This window comes from Pimephales promelas, chromosome 9 (genome assembly GCF_988280905.1).
Source record: "Pimephales promelas chromosome 9, fPimPro1.hap1.1, whole genome shotgun sequence".
In the NCBI taxonomy this organism is placed as follows: Eukaryota; Metazoa; Chordata; class Actinopteri; order Cypriniformes; family Leuciscidae; genus Pimephales; species Pimephales promelas.
This window is the reverse complement of record NC_142777.1, coordinates 29,586,432-29,604,398: the sequence shown is the minus strand read 5'-3', so window position 1 is coordinate 29,604,398 and position 17,967 is coordinate 29,586,432. Positions and strand designations below refer to the sequence as shown.

Sequence of the window (17,967 nt, the reverse complement as noted above, 5' to 3'; positions counted from 1 at the left end):
ACCATATGATGTAAAAATGCTAAAATTATCAAGTACTTGGAAAAAAAACCCATAAACTGTTTTCTGTGAATTTAAAAACGTATTTTAAGCTCACAAAAGCACTTTGCAATGACTGAAATGCAGTTTGAAGCCCTTGCTCTGCCTGTGTTATGGATGGAGCAAGTGTATAAATTAGTATCGTCATCATATGTGTTTGTTTGCTTGAATGTCCTTACCCAGATCATTTATATAAATAGAAACAGGTCCCGAAATGGACCCCTGGGGGACCCCTTTACTTTAGATATGTTAAGAAAATCAGATTTTTGATCTCTACATGAACACACTGAATCCGAGCTGCCAAATAATTTCTAAACCATTTCACTGTCCCATGTTCAAAACATGCACTGCTAAGTTTGTTCAGCAGCAATTCATGATCCACTGAATCAAACGCCTTGGATAAATCCACATATAATAAGGCAGCGCAGTGCTGTTTTCTGTTTAGGGCACCAATGAGGTTGTTTATCACCACCGAAGTAACAGTAATGGTGCTATGGCCAGTTCTAAAACTAGATTGAAAAGTATTATTGTCAAATAAAAAACTGTTTTAACTATGTTGAATGATTTGGTGTTGAAAACATTTGGTGACCTAAGAGACTTCTTTCAAAAACAAACTTTTGAACAATAGTGCAACTACCGGTACTTTGTTTTGGCAATGATATGTGCATTCTGTCCAGTAGAGACCTCAATTTAGCACCGTTTGAACTTTTTAATTGTCATTTCTCGGTTAATGCATTCTGCTCTCAGTACACACTTGACAGGAAGGTGCTAAAGTTCCCAGTAATATCCTAAGTGACAGTAAGAATGCAGATGTGAAAGTTTTAAAATTACCTCCATCAACTCACCCTATATTTGCTGCACTTAATCTTAAATTAAACCACTTTGCTAGATAATGATAGTTAGTTGCATTTTGAGGGAAACTAATAAGCAATTAGCAGTCTTTTAAATTGTTTATATAGCTATACAGAGTGATAGACCTGACCTGCTTAACACCTCCCCATGTGACTTCTTACTGACACAGTAACCTAAACCCTTCTATTAGAGATGCTGGTTAATAACAGCCACGTGTAAGAAGGCGATGCATCTTTAGAAGTGGTGTGAAACTATAAAGCACTGACTCAAATGTTTAGCATAGAATTGCTTCACTGCTGTGTACATGTTTATAAGTCACTCCCTTGCCACATTCTTTATTTGAAACTGCAGAAATAACCAAATGACAAATAAGCAAAGTAGGTTCCTCTTTTTTGATGGTACATGTCACTAGATATGTTAATCTTAGTAAAATGTTAAACAGAATAAACCACTTTAACAGAATCCATTAAATCAAATAAAATCAGACATTCAAGAACTAAAGTGATTTATTGAGAATAAACCGCAGTTGAAGCTGAGTACATAGCGACTGTGTTGTTTGCACTCATTTTCATCCAGAGTAGGTGCTCAAATAGTTGTTTATTTATCCGTCTCCTCTGTGTTTGTATTAGAAACACAGACGTGCAGTCACAGAAAGAGCACGGGGAGAAACAAACCCAGTCTCATTGTAACAGGACATCTCAGATCCTTTGAGGAACAGGACATCCTTTTTTGTGTTCTTTCAGAAATCAGAGCCTAATAACTGAGCAGCTTGAAGAGTAGTGCAAGTGCCATCACTCTTCACATAACACGGCTCAGTTGTAATCTCTTTCAAAATTACGGATTTTACTTCGACATTAGCCTCAAAGAAAACTAAACTACTGAGAAATGAGGTCAGAAGAGTCCTCTCGGCCAGGTGTGATTGGTGGACTGTGTTGTTTTAGGTGTAATGCACAGTGAGAGTCTTCATTTATAGCAGCAAGAGTTATGATTTCAGAAAGGCATCCGTCTGGAGTCTCTGTCACATGGTCATTTTGGAGGGTCTTTTCACCCAAACATGTCCTGGGATGCATAGGTTATGTATAGGAAGCCATCAGGGTCTCTGAACTGTGAATAAACTTCTCCCATGCTGGTTGACAAACAGGACATGTTCTTGCCTGAGATCAGTAGGTACAGAGCTTGAGATGCCTCTAACGCTATCTTACTTCTGTAAGAGAAAGAGCAAAACATAAAATTGGCATTACAGAAAATGATTCTGCTTGAAACTTCATAACAGACATCCAAAGACCTAAACAACGTGGTAATAGGGCAAAACATTCATGATTCACTGTTCACACAACATGTATTCAATACTGACTTAAGAAAACATGCATTGACTCATTCTCTGCTGCATAAACAGTCAGATGACAAGTCCAAAACTGCATGTACTTTTATTTTTGAGAGAGTTTACACACCTGAGTAGACTGAGGAACTGCCCTAATGCCAACTCATATGGGACGAGAAATTTGGTTTTGTCCAGTAGGGGAAGCTTTGTCTCCCGAAGGTATCGCTCCACAATTACCTAAAATACAAAACATACACATTTATAATGTTAAAAATAGACGCTGTTTTATTGTTGTTTAAACATTCCATAATCAAAAAGGCACCTCACCGGTAATTTGTTGGGGAACTTAGACCGAATTGTGCAGACTTCATCTTTTCTTGTTTCTACATTGGAAGAACAATTATTATTATTATTATTATTATTATTATTATTATTATTATTTTCTAATCATTGAAAATAGCTTTCCTTAAGATAAATATAAAACAATAAGAATAAATAAGAAAATAATATGAGAAAGGCCTAAATAGCAATTGTTTGCGTTGTGGAAAATTATCTTTAGCTAAAAAGATATAAAGTTAGAAAACATGAAATTAACATTCCCAACAATGTAAAACAAGCGACGTAGGAGTTAGTAAAATCTAAAAAGTTGAATGTTGTTGTCAATTCATGACCTACCAAGGCACTTCCTTTGCTTGAAAGGCATAATTTCCATGGATTTCTCGTAGGGAGGCATTCTGACTGGATTGACGAGAATGGAGACGTGTACGATGGTGTGGTAGGAGGAGGCTGTGCCCGGGCTGACGAAGTGCCCTCGGATGAAGATTGTCTCGAATGCCTACTTTCAGTTCGCGGCGCTCGGGCTTTATACATGTGTGTAGGGGGGTAGGGGGAGGACAGTCTGAAGTGTGAAAAGATGAGAAGTGCTTGTGTATTTAAAGACCTTGTGATGATATTAGCCGTTACATAAGCTCTTCAAAACCTCTTCACAGCCTCTCCTGTCCTCGCGCTGGTTTAATAATGAACGCAACGCAACATTCATAGACACCGGCTATTTGAAGTTCAGGCCCGCTTTTTTGTGCCTTGATAGCTCAATTAATAATTACGGCATCAGCGTTTGTGTAACACCACCACAGTGAACATGAACAACAGATGTGTTGATGTACGTGTGACTGTTGAGAGTTCACTGAACTGGAGTAACGGGACAAACACGTAGACCTTGTATGCCTCGTTTTTAATATAGGCTATTATTAGTATTGAAAAAGATTTAACAGAATTGCAGTCTGTTATTTTATGTCTTTATTTTTAAACATAAGCCTATAGCCTGCATAAAATACAATGTAATTTTATTTAGATATTTATAAATTGTTTTGGCCATCAACTATTGCAGTTCATATTGAATACATTTAATATAGCATATGTGTGATGTAAAGGGATAGGCAGTTCACCCAAAAATTTAAATTCTGTCATTTACTCAACCTCGTGTCATTCCAAAACTGAATGACTTTCTTCTGCAGAACACAAAAGATATTTTGAAGGTGTGGAACTAATGAATGGTATAATGGTGGAAACTAAAAAATAAATAAAATTGAAGCCAATTGATCTCCATTGTTTGTAGGCTATATATATATATATGTGTGTGTGTGTGTGTGTGTGTGTGTGTAACAGAGCGAGAGCTGTGCAAGTAAAGCTCACAATCTCAAGAGGCACACTGGCGACTGATGCTAGAGACTGCGGTTAGTGCACCCACCTTCCACGCTAGTGACCAGGGTTCGAGGCCTTCACAGAATGGGGTGAGTAGAACCTGAGGGATTACATTGGTAGTGTGACCCAGATGGGAATGAGGTTTAGGACGGTGAGTGTAAACTGTGCTGATGAACCTCACTCCCCTGATCTCAAGAGGCGCACTAGCAACTGACACTACAGTGGTCTTTAGCGTCCCTGTTAGCGCGCCCACCTCCCACACCGGCGACCCCGGTTTGAGGCCCGAACACAGAGTGGGGTGAGTAGGACCTGAGGGGTTACATATATGGCCACAATGGAGGTCAATAGGTTTTAAATTTTGCATTTGACGGTCTGTTTAAGCACTATAGCACAAAAACAGCTGGTTGACTTTTCCATTTGTTGACATGACATGGTTAGATTCAGATGGTAAATATATCAAGTTTGGTGTTTCCACCTTAAAGATAATCACCAAATTTATAATGAAACTATCATTATTAAAAATATGATATTAATTATATATAATATGATAAAATATCATATTTATTTGTTACTATTGGAAAGCTTTGTTAAAGTATTATGGGACCTCATTCAATGCTTTCAGATACTTTCCTTTTTTTAATTTTTTTAATGTATTTTTAAAATTAACATTTTAATGACAGTATATTTACTGAACAAAAATTAATTATTTAAATAAACCGAAAATAGTAAACTTTGCTAAAGTGATTGGTTTGAACTTATTAACTTAGACATTTTTGAAAACATGTTAGAGAGTATTTTTATCAATGTGCCTTTTGCCCCATGCTGATGAACTTTTACTTCACGTGTGGGGTAGATTTGTAAGATTTTTACCACTTTTATGATTTATTTTCACACAAATCTAAAACAACTAACATAAATAAAAACATTTATTGATAAAAAAACAAAAAAAAACAATAAACACAATAAAAACAGCCTGTATAATTATGTTCCGGAGAGGAATGTTTTGGAATGACATGAGAGTGAGTAAATGATGACAGAATTTCTATTTTTAGATGAACTATCTCTTGTTTTGTTTTGTTTTTTGTTGTTTTTGTTTTTTGAGTGAGATGACTGAACCCCAAACACAATGAGGTTAGTATGGTTACAGGCTGCATAGTGAAACGGAGTCCAAGCGCCTCAGAGTTTGGAGCAAAAGCCACTTTTTCTTTTCTAGTTACCCTAAGGCCCATCCTCTCCATGCCCCCTTTCTCAATGAGGTCAGGGAGATACAAAAGAAACAGTGTACAATATTATGTGCCTGACATGAAACAACACAGAATTTCTTTTGTTAAACAAAACACATCTCACTGGTTCAGATGGGTTGCCTTAAATCTATACCTTAAAATTTCAAAGCAGGTTGAAAACAGGTGAAAAATACGTTTTGATGGATCTGACTTGACTGTGCTCATCAGTGTAGCCTATAGGCAAAATAGCCGATTTTATAAACAAAAGTAAATCTGTGGGAAAAGAGGATGGGAAGAAAGTGAAATGGATAAGAATTGCTGGAGTTTGCGGTTTCACATTCAGTTCATGGTTTCAGGAGGAAGTTTGCCTATAATAGTTAGTGTAGTTTAATACATAGTGATGAAAAAGGAAAGGAATAGCTGGATGTAAAGAACATTTTGTGTTATATGCCTGTTTAATAAAATAAATATTTCTTTTGAACTTCTTAGATAATAGTACATTTTTGCAGTCAGATGAATTGGAATTGGAATTGTTTTACAAACACAAACTGATTTTACACGGCTACATAAAATATATTTATTTGTTACAACTGTAAAGCTATGTATAATAAATTTTCATAGGATCTCTTCGCTTTCAGAATGTAAAATAATTTTGCTTCTGTTTTTTTTTAAATGAACATTTTAATGACAGTGCCATATTCATTGAAAAAATAAATAAATTATTATATCAAAATAACCAGAAGAAACAAGTTTTTTTTTAACAAAATAAATCAATTTTATATTTAATTTTCACACAAAATATGTTGCTCCATCAATTTTTAATAAAAAAAATATATAAAAAAATCATATTTTGTTCTGCAATCATACCAAATGGGAGTAGTGAGTGCCTTTAGGCTCGTTGTAGGCTACCCTGCCGAAGGAGGTCTTGTTAGTAAAGACGCAGTTTGACAGGCAGTCAGATACTGTCACCTGCTGGTTAGAAAGTCTTGGTTTGTTTCTGTCTCCGACAGGAGCTGCTATTTGAAACCGTCTATGTTTGAAACCAACCAAAGCAAGCGGATATTTGATCATTTTGGGAAAACACACAGAGTAGGCTAATACGTCATTAAAGTAACAGCATACTCGTTATAAATCACAATCTGGGTCATCACTTGTTTTTCTTTATTTGCGTATTTGAAAGTGATCCCATAATTAAACTACTAGTGATTCATAAGAGAACGTGAAATGTTTTAAATGATCGAATCTTTTCATGCACTGAATCATTTTTCTCGCATGTGAAGCGCGTGAATCTTTGAATTCAAATTGAATCGAGTCATTGGGCTGAATAAATCAATCTGTAGTACAACACACATGTTCAGTCCCTCAATTTAATAAATAAACACAATACAAAAACACAAAATATATAATATTTTTTTTGCGTGTAAATGTTATTCAGAAGCCTACTAGCTGCTACACTATATCGTACCAACTACTAGATTCGCATTCCTCTTAAAAAAACTAGTCCATTCTGTTCGAAAACTTCCCCGGCCAATCAGCAGCGAGCTTTCATGTTCTAACTCCGCCCTATTCATACTCTTTTCTTTACAGCAATGAGCTGTGTGCAAGACTGTCGCATATGATTCAATCCACATCATCATGAACCGAATGATAGCTGACGTGATGATTCTGGCGCCTCAAAATGGTTAGGTGGGGACGGATTATTCGGGGGTGTAAAATAAATTAAGACCTTGAAAGTATGCCTTTGTTACATGTGCCTCCTAGCGAAAGTTGAGTCGCCTCCATTCTGCATTTTCGTGAGCAGCAAAGACACATTGTTACGGACTCTGAATTTTAAGCATCGGCTCTGGTGCTTGCTCATGTCGCACAGCGTTCACGCTGCATTGACAGTCGGTAGTCGGGACTCTGGCTAGAGGCGAGCTGTGAGTGAGCTCTCCGCGTTCAACGGCGACCACAGTGTCTGTCTTGAAAACCGATTTTGCGCGCACAATGGCCGGACGCCGCGGTTGTGTGAATTCGCTATGGTCAGGGAGCGATCGGGTTCGCATCGGAGAGCGACTGAAAGCCACTCTCGCAGGCATAATGGAGCTGGACCTTCTCAGAGGACGACAACTGGAGATGGTGGATGCGGTACTGGACGTGAATGAAGCGCCCGCTCACCAGGGGGAAGGACTGGAAAGCGCCGCCGAGGATGGTGCCGCAACCTCCCGCAGGCAACAGGTCAGTGGGGACGTGGGAAAATACCACAGGAATATAATGTTCCTTGTAATTGTAACTTTGATCTCGTCGTCGAGGTGGAACCCTGCTGGTGGCACTTGCTAAACGTTTTGGTGACACTGGCATCCAGTGGAGCTCAGGTTGCATGAGCACCTACAGGAGCTGCTGCTGACTGTGTTTACATTTCAGAATTGTACACACCTTTTTCTTCAACGTGTCAAGGTTGAGTTGGAGTGCATTGCTATTTTAGGCCACTGCTCTACTGCACACACAATGCAGATTATTTGCACCTTTGAAAAATGTAAATACCTCTTAGTGGAGTCATGTGGGGGACAGTAGGGTAAGCTGTGTAATTTTTTCTAAGAGAAATTAAAAAAAATATGCCTTAATAATGTGGTTATCAACTGTAGTTAGCAAGCATCCATAAAATATAGAAATATGACTTTTTGGGGAAAAGATATTTGTTGGGGGTAAGTTGAATCTATATGCGTTTTTTAATGTACACAACTAAATTACTAATATATTTTTCTCATTCCTTTTTCATACTTTTTATTTAAATGTTTTCTCGCATTCCAATGGTTCATTTTTGCAGAAACTAGCAAATGCTTTAAGGGATAGTTCACCCCAAAATGAATATTCTGTCATTAATTACTCGCCCTCATGTCATTCCAAACCCGTAAGACCTTCGTTCGTCATCGGAACACAATTGTTTGGACCATTTTAACAATGTTTTACTACCTTTCTGGGCCTTACAAGTTGTTGTTGTATAGCTGTCTATGGAGGGGCCAGAAAGCTTACGTGTTTGGAATGACATGAGGGTGAGTAATTAACGACGGAATTTTTATTTTTGGGTGAACAAATTCTTTAATATTCTAAATTTCTCATTGTAATTCAATACTGATAATTCTTTATATTTGAAAGCTGATAACCGATAGTGGATCCCTAAATTCAACATTTTGTAGTTGCATTTGTAGTTTTAAGTAACCTAATGATAAAATGTTTTGACAATTTTTTCCCATTTTATGAAAACCGCTTTATTCAAAAATTAAATAATTTGATACGTTTTTAAAATGTTTTTAACTTTTTTTCCCCCATTGGCAATTCACCAACATACATGCTATATTTTTAGATATGTATAAATTTGCTTTGATGTTAAATAATGAATTTTCTTTGGCATGCAAATGACATTTTTTGCATAAAAATGCTTTTTAATTTTTTCATATGCATCTCAAAAGTAGGCAGCTGTATGTGAAAGGGCTCTTTTTAATTGATATGGTCATGTGACAAATGATGCACTGTAGATTAAGAGGGTATAGATTAATCTACACGCACTGTCTGTATGTTGGACAGGCATAATGTTTTAATAACAAAATGTTGATTTTGTTATGGTGATGTGGCAGAGCTCTTGACCAGGTATGGAGGACACATAACAGGTGCTGTTTAGGTATGTGCTTGTGTAATGGGAGAAGTTGACAATAGAAGCACCATTGTGGGTTTTTATATAATGGACAGTGGGGCAGTGTGCAAGTGAACTCAAGTGAAGCCACCAATTTGAAATGCATTTAATAGTGCCAATTAGCTCATAAATATCTCACATTTTTCATGTCCCTCATTTATTATTGGACATTTATATAATTACCCATGATCTCCTAGATCAAAGTGATGTGATTAAGAGCATTTTCTTTCATGGCATACAAAATTGTTTTCGTAACTTCAAAAGGCTTTTAAAGGACACTTACAAGTAGTCATTCAGTCTAGCAAAATATGCGGATGAGAAACAGCAATATGTATCATGAGACAAAAGTGTGAGTCATCATCAGGGCAATGTTGTTGCCTCTCCACCTACGTAACTTCCATTTGCATAAACACCACATGGAAAAATGTTACTGTTGTCGGGCGTCACAGATATCACCTCTCCTCTGATACATGCTGAGGGAAAGAGCGGATAGAGGGAAATGGACAGAGAAATGTAGAACGGGGGTGTGCCATGCAGAGCAACTGAAATGTTAACCCCTCACTAGGATGGACTGCTGAGCTATGGCTGAATGCTGTATCTGTTTTCACAGCTACTATAGTCTTTCATTTTACTGGCGTTGTTTTATTAGCCTATGACAATATGATATGTTTTTCAGTCAAAGGCTGAAAGGGTGCCTTCCATCTTCTTCCCTCAAGACTCACCTTGTTTTTATAATATATGACGTTAAACCATTTTACTGTGTCAGTGAGGGAATTGAATGAGTAACTCCTCTGCCAATGGAGCTGATAGCCATTCACCTCATTATTTTCATTATTTTATGTCCATTTGCATCATTAGCCTCATGAAATGCAGTTTCCATGTGCCAGAGCACTCCATGAATTGATCGGTAGCTGGAAAATGGCCAATGCACCCTGTGTAAGACCCATATCAGGTTTCCCCTATTGAGCAAATGCTTCTTCCAAGCCCCATCCCGGTGAAATGAAATAAATTGCAACTGTATACCACGATAATGCAGTATAGATTCTGTCTAGATGTTTATGTGAACGAATTAGGGACTTTAGAGGGAATTTACACTCTAAGTTTATTTATGTTTTGTGATAGTCAAATCAACGCATATCGTTTCAAAGCAGTTTTGCTCTGCGTTCGAAAAATTTGACCTGACTACCAAAGTGAGAAATAAGTGTTTGTTGTCCAATGCACGTGGAAGTGTCAATTCACGTGTTCGTTCATATTCCATCAGTAAAGAGAGAGTTAAAGTATTGCTGCTGAATCGGATGTGTGGGCGAGGAGAAGAGAAGGAGAGCGAGAAAGAGACGTAGAGAGAGGGCAGGAAGAGAAGAGAGGCCTGACAGTTCTCTGAAGTGAAGTGGGGGAGGCAGTTATATCCAGGAGTGGTGGTGGTGGGGGTCTCACATAAGAGATGCCTCCTTCATGCTGTTTGTCTCACTAGGCAACCCATCCCCCGTGCTCTCTACTTTTCTCCAAACTCTTCATTTTATCACTCTATTTATGCTTTATGCTCCCCTCCATGAGTATTCCACCTTCACCCCCCCTCCCGAATATCCTGCTCACTTTTACATATGTTTTACCTTCCATATATAGTTTTGTAGTCCAAGCCAGGAATTGTGGGTTAACTGCTGGAGCAGAGATAAGCCTGGTCAAAGTCTGCCTTTCAGTACCCATTATCCCCCCTTCTTTTCTCCTTTTCTCCTTTGTTTCATCATCTGTCTTTCTCCACTCTCTGCTTATTAACCGCCCTCCCCCAGTTTTTTTCATTTCGTCAATGCATCACCTGCATTGTCTGGGTTAAAGTCTGACAGAAGGTTGATCGGACTTAACAGGATATGCACAATAGTCACTTGGTTTGATGGGATTCCTCAGAAGTTAAGCAAGGGGAGATTCCTTGTGATGGGGGGAGGTTGGGGATCACAAACAGCTAAACCCAGTAGCTTCATGCTGATAAGCGATTTAAAACTTCTGAGCAGAAGTGAACTTAACTTTAGCAAAAGCATTCCCTTGATTTGTTCTCAGTTATTAGTCCTTTAAAGAAGTCCTCTCAGAAAAGCAGGCTTAGACATCATAAAGTTACCAGCTAACAACGTGGCTTAGGTGTACTGTTTTGTAAATATATACATCACAGATCCTTGTATGGGTCTGGGTTGATCTGGTCAGCCGAGACAAATGTTTGTTTTTACACCTGGTTTACATGCATCTTCTCCAGTGACCAGCTGTGATCATATTTCGAGGATAGGATCTCTGATTTCAGGACTAAATGAATCATTCATTACGTCAGTGTTTTACAATTGATAAAGTGCAAAAAATCGAATTGCACATTATCTGTTTGTCACTTTGTTTATATTAGGCATTGATGTTCAGTGATGTGTGCATTATGTATGTATTCAATCAGATGGTAATTTCTACTAATACCATTCTTGAAATAGTCAAATGATAGGTGAGTAGGTTTGCTGCTTTGCTGCTGTCTGTGATTCATCATGACGAATTAGCATTTAGACACAAGTACAATTTACAAATACATTCATGATGTTAAAACCAGGTGTAAACAGGGTCTTTGGGTTATCACCGTATCTTGTAGTAACATGAACCCTCCATCTGTTTCAGAGCCTGTCCTCTGCAAACCCTGATCTGTCTTGCCTCAGCACTTCAGGAGAGGGGATAAGCTCACGTTGGTCCACGTTGTCCTGGGATGTCCCATCTGATCTGCTGTCTTCTCAAACCCCAGACTTCCCTGGCACTACACCGCTTGACTGCGACTCTAGACCCAGCTCAGGTGCTGATACCATAAATTCCTCATTTAAAAAAAACTTTTTGCTGTTTTGTAAAGAGCACTTCAAAATATTTTTTTGTGTGCTTACTTGGACATTTAACAGAGGTGCTTCTCTAAGCTGTTTATATTCACTGAAAGAGAATTGTGTGATTAGTCACTGTTCCACAGTATTATTTCCCCTTTTTAGTATTTGTTTTTTTGGTTCATTATATAATTATTTAGTCACAGCGGCTATTTGGTGTTGCATGACATTCAGCACAGCAGTGCTCGTCAAAACCTGGATGAAGAGATGTTAAACCTTGAATTATTACAATTTATAAATTGTGATTTATTTAAGTGAATTTTCAGCAACATTACTCCAATCAAAAATTCAGAAATTTTCGAATAGTCTGATTTAGTGCTCATGAAACATTTTTTTTTATTTTCAGGATTCTTTGATGAATAGAACATTCAAAAGTATAATTTTGTGACAATGTAAAAGTCAAGTGTATCCTTTCTGAATCAACGTACAAAAAAGAAAAATAAACTGATCCTAAACTTGAGGATCTTCTTGTATAGAAAAAAACTATTCAGTTCTTAGACGTACACAATGCTTACAACAAAACTTATAGCAACTATAGCAAATTAGAATTAATTGAATCTTAATAAATGTATTTATTATATTCAATTATATATATACACTCACCTACAGGATTATTAGGAACACCTATTCATTTTCTCATTAATGCAATTATCTAATAATTAGGCCTGTGGTCCTGGTCAAGACAATCTCATGAACTCCAAACTGAATGTCAGAATGGGAAAGAAAGGTGATTTATGGATCCATCATGCCTTGTTACCACTGTGCAGGCTGGTGGTGGCGGTGTTATGATGTGGAGGATGTTTTATATGCACACTTTAGGCCACTTAGTGCCAATTGGGCATCGTTTTAAATGCCACGGCCTACCTGAGCATTGTTTCTGACCATGTCCATCCCTTTATGGCCAACATATACCCATCATCTGATGGCTACTTCCAGCCGGATAATGCACCATGTCACAAAGCTTGAATCATTTCAAATTGGTTTCTTGAACATGACAATGAGTTCACTGTACTAAAATGAATGGGATATGGTGGAACGGGAGCTTCGTGCCCTGGATGTGCATCCCACAAATCTCCATCAACTGCAAGATGCTATCCTATCAATATGGGCCAACACTTCTAAACATTCAGCACCTTGTTGAATCAATGCCATGTAGAATTAAGGCAGTTCTGAAGGCAAAAGGTGGTCAAACACAGTATTAGTATGGTGTTCCTAATAATCCTTTAGGTGAGTGTATATATTAATGTAATAGAGAATAAATCACTGTTTAGATGCCCTGACAAAAAAAAAAGTTTTAAGTTTTAATAGTTCGGTATATGACTCAATTATAATTGTCTCTGCTAATAAAATGGGATAGGAGGCTATATTCTAACATACAAAACACACACACACATTAGCTCTACGTGATGAGATTAAACTTACACAACACACTGGAACCTGTTTGGATAAACTTTGCAGAGATTCATCAATCAGTGAAACTATGTGATATGTCTAAATCAAAAGCAGTTATCCTTTAAGCCATCTCTGAAGAATGAGCCCTGCATGAAATTGCAACACATTTCACAGAAGCATATGACTCATAGCTTGAATGGCCTGGGGCTATATTTGAAACAAATGATTCAGTGTTGACCTCTTAACTTCAACATGGCACACAGTTTCTGAGTTTATGAGAGTTCTCTTTAGTTTGGCAAACATTAACCCTAGCTTTTTATGGCAATCCCATCATTTATATCACGTGTCACCCCTGAAGCACTTCACCCCCTAACACTCTTAACTGCATCTATCATTCTCTTGTCCACAGGTTTTTACTCGGTCAGTGGAAGTTCTCTGTCAGACTCTTGTTACTCTGTATCCAGCGAGGCGGCTCCTGGAGGGTCAGTGAAAGTCAGTCGTAGGCCTCGCTCACTGGATCATAGTGCCAATCACTGGAGGGAGGCTGAATCTCTTGGTACAGAGTGTCCTGGGGGCACAGTCGAGAAACAAGAAAGGAGGCCCTTTTCGACTGGTATGATCTTAAATCTGTGCTATAAGAGGTCTTTGTTTGTTTTATTCAAAAATCAAAAGATTTGCCTATTTATATAAGCAAGATTTGTTAAAAATACTTACACAGGATGATAGTATTTGTGGTACATTATTATTGTATATATAGTATTTGTTGTACATTATTATTGTATATTTTCATTTAATGTAATTTAAATATTATACATCATACTGTAAAAATCCTATATAACAGTAATAAGCATTTAATGAGAATAGGAATTCAAAACAAAAGGACAACAAATAAGTAAAACGCCCAATTATTATTTATAGTATACACACACACACACACACACGCATGTATATTTATATACTAAATATACAAAGGTTCTTTTTGTTATAATTTGGTGTTTTTTTTATCCCACTAATTGAAATAAGAAGATCATTTATTTGTATAGTAAATAAGGAGAATGGAAATAGTAATACTTTTTTATTCTTTATGAACAGGGGATCTTGAGCTCAATAGCCTCATGCTCCTAACAGACCTTTGTTCCAGTTTGGGAGGGTTTCACCCAGGCTCTCTTCTACCTTCTTCCAACTCCAGTCCACAGATTCAGCTGGACCCAAAATTTTGCTCTGACCTAGTTTCTCGAAAGACAAAAGAGGTGTACCCTTACCCTAGCCCACTCCATGCTGTGGCCCTCCAGAGCCCCCTGTTCATGACCTGCCAGGAACCTTACCCCACCCACCTCTTGCCCAGTCCAGAGAGTGAGCAGCCTGTGGAGCCAGGGCTTGATCAACCTCCTGTAAAGCCCCCAGCCTCTCCTTCATTTACTCAGCTGGAGAAGTACATCAACAGATTAGTCCATCAGCATCACTGCAGGGTGGCTGCTGAAACTTCCAATCGTGGACCAAAAATAAACATTGCAGGTTATGAGGGACTCCACCCAATAAGTGCTTCCTCCTCCAGCCTATCAGGAGGTAGTGCGACTCCTTGTAAGTCTATCCTGGGTAATTCAGCGAGAGTCAGCCTCAGCAGTATTGGTAAACATGCAAATCGCAATTCCATCAACCTTGGAAACTTGCCCTCCGTGACAGGGGAGGATTTCAACATCAGTTTCCAGTTGAATCTGAATTTGAACCTAAATCCAAACCTGAACAAGACTTTGAGTTTTGATGCTAAAAAGTTGAAAGAAGAGGTCTCAGGATCATGTGGGCATCTCTCCGCCAACTTAGTCACTCCAACTGCTTCCCCTTCCTCTTCGACTTCCACCATCACCAGCACTCCAAACTGGAGTAGGAGACCAAGGATCTCCACCTGCCCTTCCTCAGTGAACCATCGTGGGTCTCTGGAGATAACTGGAAAGACCTTTGGTCCAGTGGGATTCTCCAAATCTCTAGACTGGAGTGGAGCCTCAAGGGAAGAGGCAGAGGGTTGTCCTCCTGTCAAATCTCCAGAAAGCCCTCCCAAAATGAATGAGGACTCTGCAGTTGTATGTGAGATCTCTCGTGTGTCTGGACTGCCAAGATCTGTAGTGCTTGGTTTGATGGAGGAGGGGGTGGAGTTGGATACAGAATGTTTTAGGAATGAACGAGAAAGAGGTGCAGGTTCTGCTTCTCCAAGTAACGTTTCTACTCTGCACTCTTCCCGGTCTTCATTTCAGCACCCGTTTGGATTAGAACTAACTAATCTGACACCACCATCAAATGCCTGGACAGGTGCAGGCACAGGACAGGATTACATATCTCAACAACATCGCCTACAAGTTTCTCACTCGGATTGCCATTCGGCAATGACATCGCAGTCAGGTAGCCCTCATTCGGACAATTCTGGACCCACGCCTACTCGTTCTTCTCCCATCCTACCTTTCCCACATAATCAGTCAGATCCCGCTGAATCTCCTGGCTCTTCCCACACAAGAGTCCACTCCCCTCCTCGGCTACTTTCAAATTCCCCCTTCACTCCTGCCCAGCTGTCAGTATTTCGGCGTGACTCCCCATCTCAGTGCTCTCTTCCACGCTTTCATCCATGTAGTTCCCCACTGGAGGGTCCCATTCGACCTCGTGGAGGGTCTCTCAGGCAGAATGCAGGGGCTGGATGGAGGCCTCAAGATAGAGGATGGAGGAGGAGTGGGGATGGAGAGAGGCTCTACCAGGGCAAACATGCCTCCAGAGAACTCATCCGTGCATCTACGGTGAGTAGCTATTCGGGCAGAGACTATGGCACCGGATGGGAGGATGAAATGAGCACTCAAACACCTAAAAAGGGTGGAAAGTTTTGGAAGGGGTTAGAAACACGTTTTTGGGGAAGAGAGGAGGAGGAGGATGACGAGAGAGCTGGAGGGTTTGGTTGGAGGCACACCTCGTTGAAAGAAACATCGTCCAGTAGGCAAGATCAAAGAGGGAACAACTCGAAAAAGAAAGGAACAAGTTGGGACAGTCGGAGTTCCAGCCTACGGTTGTCCAGACGAGCATTATTTCGAAGTGAGTCTCAGGGAATTCTCGATCCATATTCTCAGAAACGAGAAAGCAATCAGTGGTGTTCCTCATTTGAGATCAGCCGTGCAGGACGAGGCTCTGAACGTGCTCGCAATCTGGTGCGAAAGGAGGAGAAACATCATTCTTCAACTGCCAGTCTTTTCCATCTCTCTCGATCTCAGAGCCTGGAGGGGAGCAGTCACTCCCTTTCTCCTCTTTCGTCTCCATCCCTCTCACCCTCGCCACCGCCATCAGCTCCTCTCACTCGTTCCAGGTCGTTCCGTGACCTTGGAAGGAAAGTGTTTGGCTCTATGAGGTCCCTCAGTTTCAATAAAAATCACAAGTCAAAAAAGAAAGAATAGTGAGAACATTTTAAAAATGGGAGAAACTATGTTGCCAACTTTTCCAAACTTACAATTTACTCTCATTCTGCTTGTTTATAACCTGCATGCCATGCTGTGTTGTGGTCTGTGCACTCTTATGGTCATAGTGGTGCTGGTGTTGTTTTTACTATGAACATATATTATGCTTAAAAAAATACATTAAAGTATATACCGACCAAAAACATGTTGTTTAAACTCATGCTCAGGACTTTGAAAAAAAATATTAAATAATTTGAAAAGATTGTTAAAGTGCTGAAACATGATGAAATATCAATAAAAATATTTCAAGTTTAACATGATCCTGATTGATTTGCTTGGCAATGACTGCTGCTGCTGAGTGAAGAGTTCTGTGGTACAATAGGATTAAATACGCTCACCTAAAGGATTATTAGGAACACCATACTAATACTGTGTTTGACCCCCTTTCGCCTCCAGAACTGCCTTAATTCTACGTGGCATTGATTCAACAAGGTGCTGAAAGCATTCTTTAGAAATGTTGGCCCATCTTAGCATCTTGATAGCATCTTGCGGTTGATGGAGATTTGTGGGATGCACATTCAGGACACAAAGCTCCCTTTCCACCACATCCCAAAGATGCTCAATCTGGTGAGTGTGGGGGCCATTTTAGTACAGTGAACTCATCGTCATGTTCAAGAAACCAATTTGAAATGATTCGAGCTTTGTGACATAGTGCATTATCCGGCTGGAAGTAGCCATCAGAGGATGGGTACATGGTGGCCATAAAGGGATGGACATGGTCAGAAACAATGCTCAGGTAGGCCGTGGCATTTAAACGATGCCCAATTGGCACTAAGGGGCCTAAAGTGTGCCAAGAAAACATCCCCCACACCATTACACCACCAGCCTGCACAGTGGTAACAAGGCATGATGGATCCATGTTCTCATTCTGTTTATGCCGAATTCTGACTCTACCATCTGAATGTCTCAACAGAAATTTAGACTCATCAGACCAGGCAACATTTTTCCAGTCTTCAACTGTCCAATTTTGGAGCGCTCTTGCAAATTGTCGCCTCTTTTTTCCTATTTGTAGTGGAGATGAGTGGTACCCGGTGGGGTCTTCTGCTGTTGTAGCCCATCCGCCTCAAGGTTGTGCGTGTTGTGGCTTCACAAATGCTTTGCTGCATACCTCGGTTGTAATGAGTGGTTATTTCAGTCCAAGTTGCTCTTCTATCAGCTTGAATCAGTCGGCCCATTCTCCTCTGACCTCTGGCATCAACAAGGCATTTTCGTCCACAGGACTGCCGTATACTGGATGTTTTTCCCTTTTCACGCCATTATTTGTAAACCCTAGAAATTTTTGTGCGAGAAAATCCCGGTAACTGAGCAGATCGTGAAATACTCAGACCGGCCCGTCTGGCACCAACAACCATGCCACGTTCAAAATGTCTTAAATCACCTTTCTTTCCCATTCTGACAT

At 39.4% G+C, this 17,967-nt stretch overlaps 2 protein-coding genes across 2 annotated transcripts; one reads left to right on the top strand and one right to left on the bottom strand.

Annotated features, from left to right (window-relative positions):
* Positions 1–1,173: 1,173 nt before the first annotated feature.
* On the bottom strand, positions 1,174–3,100 carry map1lc3cl (microtubule-associated protein 1 light chain 3 gamma, like). The gene is made up of 4 exons (XM_039648796.2): positions 2,885–3,100; positions 2,537–2,592; positions 2,340–2,446; positions 1,174–2,092 (listed from the first exon to the last, which is right to left on the bottom strand). Exons 1-4 carry the CDS (start codon positions 2,940–2,942, stop codon positions 1,933–1,935), a joined length of 381 nt encoding a protein of 126 aa, XP_039504730.1. The 5' UTR covers positions 2,943–3,100; the 3' UTR covers positions 1,174–1,932.
* Positions 3,101–6,720: 3,620 nt separating this feature from the next.
* Positions 6,721–16,823, top strand: LOC120461061 (uncharacterized). The gene is made up of 4 exons (XM_039649161.2): positions 6,721–7,350; positions 11,444–11,612; positions 13,493–13,696; positions 14,176–16,823. Exons 1-4 carry the CDS (start codon positions 7,120–7,122, stop codon positions 16,506–16,508), a joined length of 2,937 nt encoding a protein of 978 aa, XP_039505095.2. The 5' UTR covers positions 6,721–7,119; the 3' UTR covers positions 16,509–16,823.
* The last annotated feature ends 1,144 nt before the right edge of the window (positions 16,824–17,967 follow it).